We start from the raw sequence: 12,500 nt of genomic DNA, 5'->3' as shown, positions 1-12,500 counted from the left end.
AGCTGAGGCCCGGCTGAGGGTGAGGGGGTGATCAATAATCGATAATTAATAATACTAATACTAATAATAATTAATAATAATAATAATAATAATAATAATAATAATAATAATAATAATAAATAACAACAGCTGAGGCCCAGCTGAGGGTGAGGGGGTGATCAATAATTGATAATTAATACTACTACTACTACTACTACTACTAATAATAATTAATATTAATAATAATGATTAATAATAATAATAATAATACCAACAGCTGAGGCCCAGCTGAGGGTGAGGGGGTGATCAATAATTGATAATTAATACTACTACTACTACTACTACTAATAATAATAATTAATATTAATAATAATGAATAATAATAATAATAATAATAATAACAACAGCTGAGGCCCAGGTGAGGGTGAGGGGATAACCCATAATCAATAAATAATAATAGAGTACGTCATTGTTATATAATAATGGTGGATAATAAATAATAATACTATATAGTAAATTGTAATATATATTTTATTATTATTTATTATGGATTTATGATATATAAATGTATTCATTCTGGAACAATATATTAATAATACATTAGTAATATATGATATAATCTATCCATTTATTATTATTTATATTATCATTTAGTATTAATTTATAATATATCCATTTATTAATGTATATATTATTTCTGGAAGAATGTATTAATACAGTAATATGTTATATAATATGTCAATTTATTATTATTTATACTTTATTATTATTTATTATGAATTGAAAATATATAGATTTATTAATGTATATATTATTTCTGGAATAATGTATAATAATAATAATAATAATAATAATAATAATAATAATAATAATACAGGAGATCCGCCGGCTGGAGAACAGCGTGGAGAAGACCCGGGTGCGAATCGCGACGGCCGAACACGCCAACATGTTGTACCGGAAGATGCTGGACGTGCTGAGAGACGTATATTGCTTTTTATTATTATTATTATTATTATTATTATTATTATTATTATTATTATTAGGATTTGTACCCCATTATTATTATTATTATTATTATTATTATTATTATTATTATTATTATTAGGATTTGTACCCCATTATTATTATTATTATTATTATTATTATTATTATTATTATTATTATTATTATTAGGATTTGTACCCCATTATTATTATTATTATTATTATTATTATTATTATGAATGAATCAATATACAGTGCCTTTTATTTTATTGCTAGGGCTAGAGGCTGATGCAAATCAAGTCTTCTGATTTATTATTATTATTATTATTATTATTATTATTATTATTATTTATTTATCTATTTATTATTATAAATCTATATTATTATTATTATTATCATTATTATCACCATCTATTTATCTATTTATTATTATAAATCTATATTATTATTATCATTATCATTATTATCATCATCTATTTATCTATTTATCACTATAAATCTATATTATTATTATTAATTATTATTACTACATTATTATTATAATCTATTTATCTATTTATTATTATTATAAATCTATATTAGAATTATTATTAGCATCATCTTTTTCTGGCGCATTTTATTTTCTTCCTAGGGCTAGAGGCTGATGCAAATCAAGTCTTCTGATTTATTATTATTATTATTATTATTATTATTATTATTATTATTATTATTATTATCATTATTAATATCATCTATTTATCTAGTTATTATTATAAATCTATATTATTATTATTATTATTAGCATCATGTATTTCTGGCGCATTTCATTTTCTTGCTGTTGCAAATCAAGTCGTCTGATTTATTATTATTATTATTATTATTATTATTATTATTATCATGCATTTCATTTTCTTGCTAGGCCTACAGGCTGATGCAAATCAAGCCTTCTGATTTATTATTATTATTATTATTATTATTATTATTATTATTATTATTATTATTATCATCATCATCATCATTATTAATATCATCTATTTATCTAGTTATTATTATAAATCTTTATTATTATTATTATTATTATTATTATTATTATTATTAGCATCATGTATTTCTAGCGCATTTCATTTTCTTGCTGTTGCAAATCAAGTCTTCCGATTTATTATTATTATTATTATTATTATTATTATTATTATTATTATCATCATTATTAATATCATCTATTTATCTAGTTATTATTATAAATCTATATTATTATTATTATTATTAGCATCATGTATTTCTGGCGCATTTCATTTTCTTGCTGATGCAAATCAAGTCGTCTGATTTATTATTATTATTATTATTATTATTATTATTATTATCATCATCATTATTAACATCATCTATTTATCTAGTTATTATTATAAATCTATATTATTATTATTATTATTATTATTATTAGCATCATGTATTTCTGGCGCATTTCATTTTCTTGCTGATGCAAATCAAGTCGTCTGATTTATTATTATTATTATTATTATTATTATTATTATTATTATTAATATCATCTATTTATCTAGTTATTATTATAAATCTATATTATTATTATTATTATTAGCATCATGTATTTCTGGCGCATTTCATTTTCTTGCTGTTGCAAATCAAGTCTTCTGATTTATTATTATTATTATTATTATTATTATTATTATTATTATTATTATTATCATTATTAATATCATCTATTTATCTAGTTATTATTATAAATCTATATTATTATTATTATTATTAGCATCATGTATTTCTGGCGCATTTCATTTTCTTGCTGTTGCAAATCAAGTCGTCTGATTTATTATTATTATTATTATTATTATTATTATTATTATTATTATTAATATTATCAATATTATCAATATTATTAATATTATTATTAATATTTCCCCAGGAATTGGCCCACCTTCCCGTCGTCCTGGACGACCTGCAGAGGCGGGTGGAAGTCTACCAGGTGGAGCTGCAAGGCGTGCGCCTCATGACCCTCGACACGACCGAAGCCATGGAGGCCGCCCAGGTGAGGGACTAATAATAATAATAATAATTAATTAATTATCAATATTATTAATTAATAACTATGAATGATCGATGTGATGAACTAACAGGCCGACATGCTGCACACCCTCCGATTCTCCCATCATTACTAACAGTGAAGGACCCTTAAAGGACAGCGAATGAGAATTCATTAACCATTATTATTATTCATTAATTCATTATGAATTAATGATCAATATTATTCATGAACAGGCCGACCTCTATCCTGTCCTATCCTCTTCTCATAGCATTAATAATCCCGAAGGATCCCTAAAGGACAGCGAATAATAATCCATTATTAATTATCAATATTATTCATTAATAATTATTAATTAATAATTGATATTATTAATTAACAGGCCGAACTCTATCCTGTCCTATCCTCTTCTCATAGCATTAATAATCCCGAAGGATCCCTAAAGGACAGCGAATAATAATTCATCATTCTTATTAATTAATAATTATTAATTATCGATATTATTCATTAATAATTATGAATTAATGATCAATATTATTAATTAACAGGCCGACCTCTATCCTGTCCTATCCTCTTCTCATAGCATTAATAATCCCGAAGGATCCTTAAAGGACAGCGAATAATAATCCATTATTAATTATCAATATTATTCATTAATAATTATTAATTAATAATTGATATTATTAATTAACAGGCCGAACTCTATCCTGTCCTATCCTCTTCTTATAGCATTAATAATCCCGAAGGATCCCTAAAGGACAGCGAATAATAATTCATCATGCTTATTAATTAATAATTATTAATTATCAATATTATTCATTAATAATTATGAATTAATGATCAATATTATTCATGAACAGGCCGACCTCTATCCTGTCCTATCCTCTTCTTATAGCATTAATAATCCCGAAGGATCCTTAAAGGACAGCGAATAATAATCCATTATTAATTATCAATATTATTCATTAATAATTAATAATTGATATTATTAATTAACAGGCCGACATCTATCCTATCCTATCCTCTTCTTATAGCATTAATAATCCTGAAGGATCCTTGAAAGACAGCAAATAAGAATTCATTATTCTTATTATTATCCAATCATTATTAATTGTCAATATTATTCATTAATAATTATTAATGATCAATACTATTAATGAACAGGCCGACATCTATCCAATCCTCTCCTCTTCTTACATCATTACTAATACTGAAGGATCCTTAAAGGACAGCGAATAATAATTCATTCTTATTATTAACCAATCATTATTAATTATCAATATTATTAATAATTATGAATTAATGATCACTCTTATTAATGGTGCACGCCGTCCTATTCTTATATCATTACTAATACTGAAGGATCCTTAAAGGACAGCGAATAATAACTTCATTATTCTTATTAATCCATCATTATTAATGATTATTATTAATAATTATTAATGATCAATACTATTAATTAATAATTATTGATTAACAGGCTGACATGCTGCACACCGTCCTATTACTAATACTGAAGGATCCTTGAAAGACAGCGCATAATGATCCATTATTATTATTAATCAATCATGATTAATGATTATTATTATCAATCATGATTAATGATCAATATTACTAATTAATAACCATTGGTTAACAGGCCGACATGCTGCACACCGTCCTATTCTCATATCTGAATACTGAATATACTAATCCTGAAGGATCCTTAAAGGACAGCGAATACTAAATTCATCATTATTATTAACCCACCATTATTAATTACCAATATTATCAATAAATAACCCTTCACGATCAATACCATCAGGCCGACATGCTTCACGCCGCCCTATTCTTACATCATTACTAATCCTGAAGGATCCTTAAAAGACAGCCAATAATAAATTCATTCTTATTCTTATTAATCCATCATGATTAATGATCAATATTATTCATTAATAATTATTAATGATCAATACTATTCCTTAATAATTATGAATTAATGATCAATGTTATTGATTAACAGGCCGACATCTATCCTAACCTATCCTCTCATAACTAATACTGATGGATCCTTGAAAGACAGCGAATTCTTATTATTAACCAATCATTATTAATTATCAATATTATTAATCAATAATTATGAATTAACAGGCCGACATGCTGCACACTGTCCTATTTTCATATCTGAATACTGAATATACTAATCCCGAAGGATCCTTAAAGGACAGCCAATAATAAATTCATTATTATTCTTATTAATCCATCATTATTAATGATCAATATTATTAATCAAGAATGATTGATTGACAGGCCGACATCTATCCTATCCTATTCTCTTCTTACATCATTACTAATACTGAAGGACCCCTAAAGGACAGCGAACAGTAATCCATCATTCTTATTAACCAATCGTTATGAACGATCAATATTATTAATTAATAATCATTAATCATCAATATTATTAAGTAATAATTATGAATGAACAGGCCGACATGCTGCACACCGTCCTATTCTTACATACTTAAAGAAGGATACTTAAAGGACAGCGAATAAGAAATTCATTATTATTATTAATCAATGATTATTAATTAATCATTAATATTATTAATTAATAATCATTAATTGGCAGGCCGACATGCTGCACACCGTCCTATTCTTACATATTCTTAATAATCCTGAAGGATACTTAAAGGACAGCGAATAAGAAATTCATCATTATTATTAATCAATGATTATTAATTAATCATTAATATTATTAATTAATAATCATTAATTGGCAGGCCGACATGCTGCACACCGTCCTATTCTTACATATTCTTAATAATCCGGAAGGATACTTAAAGGACAGCGAATAAGAAATTCATCATTATTATTAATCAATGATTATTAATTAATCATTAATATTATTAATTAATAATCATTAATTGGCAGGCCGACATGCTGCACACGGTCCTATTCTCATATCTCAATACTGAATATACTAATCCCAAAGGACAGCCAAGAATAATTCACCATTCTTCTTCTTAACCAATCATTATTAATTACCAATATTATCGATGAATAATCATTAACGATCAATAGGCCGACATGCTGCACGCCGAGACGGAGCTGGTGGCCGAGAAGAAGTACCGGGACAACGCCCTGGGCGCCCAGAAGAAGCAGATCGAGAGGATCCGCGCCAAGGAGGCCGGCGAGCGGCACCGCCGGACCCTGGTGAGGCGGCGCCGGGAAACGTAGCGCCGGGAAACGCAGCGCGCGGCGCCGGCTCTAACCACTGCGCTCTCCTCCCCACAGCAGGGCCGGCGGGACATGGACTTCCCTTCCCTGATGGGCCGCGAGGGGGTGAGAGGTAAGGGCGCCTGGGAGTCGTAGCGCGCGGGGTCCGACTTGGGAGTTGTAGCGTGCGGCGCCCGGTCAGCTCCTGGGAGTTGTAGCGCGCGGCGCCTGGTCAGCTCCTGGGAGTTGTAGCGTGCGGCGCCCGGTCAGTTCCTGGGAGTTGTAGCGCGGGGCACCCGGTCAGTTCCTGGGAGTTGTAGCGCGCGGCGCCCGGTCACATCCTGGGAGTTGTAGCGCGCGGTGCCCGGTCAGCTCCTGGGAGTTGTAGCGTGCGGCGCCCGGTCAGTTCCTGGGAGTTGTAGCACGCGGCACCCGGTCAGTTCCTGGGAGTTGTAGCGTGCAGCACCTGGTCAGCTCCTGGGAGTTGTAGCGTGTGGCGCCGGGTCAGCTCCTGGGAGTTGCAGCATGCGGCTTGGGAGTTTTAGCGTGCGGTGCCCGGTCACCACCTGGGAGTTGTAGCGCACGGGAGGCCGGCTTGGGAGTTGTAGCGCGTGGCGCCCGGTCACCTCCTGGGAGTTGTAGCGCGCAGCGCCTAGTCTCCGCCAACAAGGCTGCCTTGACTTCCCTTCCCTGATGGGCCGCGAGGGGGTGAGAGGTAAGGAGGCGCGGCGCCTGGGAGTTGTAGCGCGTGGCGCGGGAGTCGTAGCGCGCGGCGCCCGGTCTCCGCCAACAAGGCTGCCTTGGCTCCCCCTCCGTGATGGGGAGGAGAGGTAGAGGCTGGGGATGGCGGAGCGCCGCGCCTGGGAGTTGGAGCGCGCGGCGCCCGGTCAGCGCCTGGGAGTTGTGGCGCGCGGCGCCCAGTCACTCTGGGCCGCCTTGGCATGGACTTCCCCTCCCTTAGGGGCCGCTAAGGGGATGAGAGGGGAGCAAGGGGCGCCGCTTGGGAGTTGTAGTGCGCGGGAGTCTGACTTGGGAGTTGTAGCGCGCGGCGCCAGGTCAGCTCCTGGGAGTTGTAGCGCGCGGCGCCCAGTCCCCCCCTCTGGGCCGCCTTGACATGGACTTCCCCTCCCTTATGGGCCGCTAAGGGGATGAGAGGTGAGCAAGGGGCGCCGCTTGGGAGTTGCAGCGCGCGGGAGTCTGACTTGGGAGTTGTAGCGCGCGGCGCCCGGTCAGCTCATGGGAGTTGTAGCGCGCGGCGCCCAGTCACCCCCTCTGGGCCGCCTTGACATGGAGTTCCCCTCCCTTATGGGCCGCTAAGGGGATGAGAGGTGAGTAAGGGAGGAGTTGTAGCGTGGGGGAGTTGTAGCGCGCGGCGCCCGGTCAGCTACTGGGAGTTGTAGCGCGCGACGCCCAGTCAAGCCCTCTGGGCCGCCTTGACATGGACTTCCCCTCCCTTATGGGCCGCTAAGGGGATGAGAGGTGAGCAAGGGGCGCCGTTTGGGAGTTGTAGCGCGCGGGAGTCCGACTTGGGAGTTGTAGCGCGCGACGCCCGGTCACCTCCTGGGAGTTGCAGCGTGTGGCGCCTGGTCCCCCTCTCTCCTTACCTTATGGTAAGCGACCCGCTTGGGAGTTGTAGCGCACGGCACCTGGTCAGCTCCTGGGAGTTGTAGCGCACGGCGCCCAGTCACCCCCTCTTGGCCAACAATGACATGGACTTCCCCTCCCTTATGGGGGATGAGAGGGGAGCAAGGGGCGCCGCTTGGGAGTTGTAGCGCGCAGGAGTCCGGCTTGGGAGTTGTAGCGTGGCGCCCAGTCACCTCCTGGGAGTTGTAGCGCGCGGCGCCCGGTCACCTCCTGGGAGTTGTAGTGCGCGATTTTGGAGTTGTAGCGCGCGGCGCCCGGTCACTCTGGGCCGCCTTGGCATGGACTTCCCGTCCCTTATGGGGGATGAGAGGTGAGCAAGGGGCGCCGCTTGGGAGTTGTAGCACGCGGCGCCCGGTCTCCTCCTGGGAGTTGCAGCGCCCGGCGCCCGGTCCCCCTCTCTCCTTACCTTATGGGAGGGAAGCCAGGGCCGCCGTCCTGCTTGGGAGTTGTAGCGCGCTGGAGTCCGACTTGGGAGTTGTAGCGCATGGCGTCCGGTCAGCTCCTGGGAGTTGTAGCGCACGGCGCCCAGTCACCCCCTCTTGGCCAACAATGACATGGACTTCCCCTCCCTTATGGGGGATGAGAGGGGAGCAAGGGGCGCCGCTTGGGAGTTGTAGCGCGCAGGAGTCCGGCTTGGGAGTTGTAGCGCGGCACCCGGTCACCTCCTGGGAGTTGTAGCGCGCCGCCCAGTCACCTGAGAGTTATAGCGTGCGGCGCCCGGTCCCCCTCTCTCCTTCCCTTATGGTAAGCGACCCGCTTGGGAGTTGTAGCGCGCGGTTGCGCTTGGGAGTTGTAGCGCGCGGCGCCCAGTCCCCTCCTGGGAGTTGTAGCGCGCGGCGCCCGGTCCCCCTCTCTCCTTCCCTTATGGTAAGCGACCCGCTTGGGAGTTGTAGCGCGCGGGAGTCCGACTTGGGAGTTGTAGCGCGCGCGACGCCCGGTCACCTCTTCCTCTCTCTCGAACCAGGCGCCCGGCTGGAGGGATCCAAGGCGCAGCTTGAGTACCAAAGCCTGGTGATGAGCGAAGTGGAGAAGATCAAGGCGGCCGTCCAGTGCTCCCACCTCTGGGTATTGTAGTTCGCGGCGCCTGGTGGGAAAGCTTGGGGGGGGCGATCGATCATAATAATAATAGTAATAATAGTAATAATAATACTAATAATGTATTACTATTATGATCGATAATAATAATAAAGAATGAATTATTGTTAGTTATTATTATTATTTATTATGATTAATAATAAGAAAAAATGAATTCTTCTTTCCTTATTTATTATGATTATCGATAATAATAAAGAATGAATTATCATTATTTATTATTATTATTTATTAGGGTTAATGGTAAATCATGAATTATTTTTTTATCGATAATAATAATGAATTATCATTAGTTATTATCATTATTTATTAGGGTTAATAAGAAATCATGAATTCTTCTTTCATTATTTATTATGATTATCAATAATAATAAATACTGTAATGAATTATCATTGTTTATTATTATTATTTATTATGATTAATAGTAAATAATGAATTATTCTTTCCTTATTTATTATTATTATCGATAATAATAAATAATGAATTATCGTTATTTATTATTATTATTATTATTATTATTATTATTATTATTATTATTATTATTAATTATGATTAATAATAGTAAATCATGAATTATTTTCCTTATTTATTATTATTGATAAAAATAAATAATGAATTATCGTTGTTTATTATTATTATTTATTAGGGTTAATAAGAAATCATGAATTATTCTTTCCTTATTTATTATTATTATTGAGAATAATAAATAATGAGTTATCGTTAGTTATTATTATTATTAGGATTAATGGTAAATCATGAATTATTCTTTCCTTATTTATTATGATTATCAATAATAATAAATAATGAATTATCGTTATTTATTATTATTATTATTTATTATGAATAATAGTAAATAATGAATTATTCTTTCATTATTTATCATTATTACCGATAATAGTAAATAATGAATACTAAATAATGAAAGAATAAGAAGAATAAATAAATAAATAGCATAATAATAATAAAGAATAAGAATAAGAAGAAATAATAATAAAGAAGAAAAATAATGCAGAATAAAGAATAAAGAACAATATTAAAGAAGAAGAAATAATGGGAATAATAATAAGAATAATAATAATAATAATAATAATAATAATAATAATAATAATAATAATAATAATATAATAATAATAATAATAATAATAATAATAATAATAATAATAATAATAATATAATAATAATAATAATAATAATAATAATAATAATAATAATAATAATAAATACCCTAATAATAATAATAATAATAATAATAATAATAATAATAAATACCCTAATAATTGATTGCAAATAATAGTAAAGAAGAAGAATGAAAATTAATTAGCGTAATAAATCATTAATAATAAACAATAAATAAAACCCCTAATAATTGGTTGCAAATAAATCGCAACATCGACGACAAGAAAGAATACGAATAAAAATAAGAAATATTGCCCTAGGAATTGGCTACAAATAATAATAAATAACCAGAATAAGATGAATAATAAATAAATAATAATAAATAATAAAATAAATAATAAAATAAATATTTAAATAATAAATAATAAATAATAAATAATAAATAATAAATAATAAATAATAAATAATAAATAATAAATAATAAATAATAAATGGTTGCTAATAATAATAATAATAATAATAATAATAATAATAATAATGGCTTCGGGGCCGTCGACCCATCAATAACCAATAATCAATAATCAATAATCAATACCCGATTTCTCCCCCCCCCCAGGACATCGCCGGCCGCTTCCTGGCGCAGCGCAAGTCGGAGGAGGACCTGCGCCAGCAGATCGCCGAGTCCGAGCGGCGCCGGCGGGAATCCCAGGCCCGCCTCCGGGCTTTGGAACTGGAACGGGCCGAGCTCAAGTTCCACCGGGCGCCGGGCGCCCTCAGGTACCGGGTTCGAGTCCCTTCCAGTGGCAGGGAGTTCCATAGGTCCGCCGAATACAAACCGGGCGCTTCTCCCCCCCGCAGCTCGCAGAAGCTGGCGGAGGAACTGGGCGCCGCCTTGGAGGAGGAGAGCCGGCGCCTGGAGGAGGCGCGGCGCTACGTTTCCCAGAGCCAGGAGCTGCTGCTGCGCTTCGAGAACGGGGTCAACAACCTGGCGGTGCGGCTGTGCGGCGTCCAGGTGGCCGGGCAGGTAGGGAAACGACGGTTCCCAAAAGGGGTGGGCGCCGGCGCGCCCGGTGAGCCGTACTATAGTTCCCAGTGGGACATACTATAGTTCCCAGTGTCTACTATAGTTCCAGGTGAGGCATACTATAGTTTCCAGTTGGCTATACTATAGTTCCCATACTATAGTTCCCAGTGAGGCATACTATAGTTTACATACTATAATTCCCAGAGCGCCATACTATACATACTATAATTCCCAGAGTGCCATACTATACTTACTATAATTCCCAGAGCGCCATATTATAGCTTGCATACTATAGTTCCCAGTGCGTTATACTATGGTTCCCAATGAGCCATACTATAATTCCCAGTGCTCCATACTATAGTTCCCAGTGAGCCATACTATAGTTCCCAGTGGCCATACTATAGTTCCCAGTGAGCCATACTATAATTCCCAGTGGGACATACTATAGTTTCCAATGCACCGTACTATAGTTCCCAGTATATCATACTGTGGTTCCCAGTGCTCTATACTATAGTTCCCAGTGCTCCATACTATAGTTCCCAGTGGGACATACTATAGTTCCCAGTTGGACATACTATAGTTCCCACTGAGCCATACCATGGTTCACAGTGCGCATACTATAGTTCCCAGTGAGTCATACTAGTTTCCAAGGAGCCATACTATAATTGCCAGAGCGCCATACTATAGCTTGCATACTATAGTTCCCAGAGCGTCATACTATAGTTCCCAGTGAGTCATACTATAGTTCCCAATGAGCCATACTATAATTCCCAGTACTCCATACTATGGTTCCCAGTGGCCATACCATAGTTTACATACTATAATTCCCAGAGCGCCATACTATAGTTCCCAGAACTATATTTCCCAGTGAGTCATACTATAGTTCCCAGGGATGGATACTATAGTTCCCAGTGAGTCATACGGAGCCGTACTATAATTCCCAGTACCCCATGCTATAGCTCCCAGTCGCCATACTATAGTTCCCAGTGTGCCATACTATAGTTCCCAGTGCGCCGTACTATAGTCCGCAGTGTGCCATACTATAGTTCCCAGAGCTATGTTTCCCAGTGAGCCATACCATAGTTCACAGTGCGCATACTATAGATCCCAGTGGGACATACTATAGTTCCCAGTGAGTCATACTATAATTACCAGAGCGCCATACTATAGCTTACATACTATAGTTCTTAGTGCGCCATACTATAGTTCCCAGAACTATATTTCCCAGTGAGCCATACTATAGTTTACATACTATAATTCCCAGAGCGCCATACTATAGCTTGCATACTATAGTTCCCAGTACCTCATACTATAGTTCCCGGTGTGCCATACTATACTTCGCAGTGCGCCATACTATAGTTCCCAGAACAATGTTTCCCAGTGAGCCATACTATAGTTCCCAGTGCGCCATACTATAGTTCCCAGTGCGCCATACTATAGTTCCCAGAAC

The 12,500-nt window shown here is 36.9% G+C and overlaps 1 protein-coding gene across 2 annotated transcripts in view; it reads left to right on the top strand.

The window, feature by feature from the left end:
* LOC114590553 (coiled-coil domain-containing protein 183-like) overlaps positions 1 to 12,500 on the top strand; it is a 22,509-nt gene that overhangs the window by 6,529 nt on the left and 3,480 nt on the right. Inside the window, exons 5-11 of one of the 2 annotated variants that reach the window (XM_077922928.1) lie at positions 857 to 961; positions 2,863 to 2,985; positions 6,040 to 6,171; positions 6,256 to 6,307; positions 8,783 to 8,883; positions 10,643 to 10,803; positions 10,885 to 11,050. In XM_077922928.1, coding sequence (XP_077779054.1) covers positions 857 to 961; positions 2,863 to 2,985; positions 6,040 to 6,171; positions 6,256 to 6,307; positions 8,783 to 8,883; positions 10,643 to 10,803; positions 10,885 to 11,050 — 840 coding nt within the window. Of the gene's footprint in view, positions 1 to 856; positions 962 to 2,862; positions 2,986 to 6,039; positions 6,172 to 6,252; positions 6,308 to 8,782; positions 8,884 to 10,642; positions 10,804 to 10,884; positions 11,051 to 12,500 lie in introns of both variants that reach the window. The other variant, XM_077922927.1, reaches the window with a different exon arrangement.

The sequence above is a fragment of the Podarcis muralis genome, chromosome W, assembly GCF_964188315.1.
Source record: "Podarcis muralis chromosome W, rPodMur119.hap1.1, whole genome shotgun sequence".
Classification (NCBI taxonomy): Eukaryota; Metazoa; Chordata; class Lepidosauria; order Squamata; family Lacertidae; genus Podarcis; species Podarcis muralis.
Note: the sequence above shows the minus strand (reverse complement) of the source record. Positions and strands in the feature narration are given on the sequence as shown.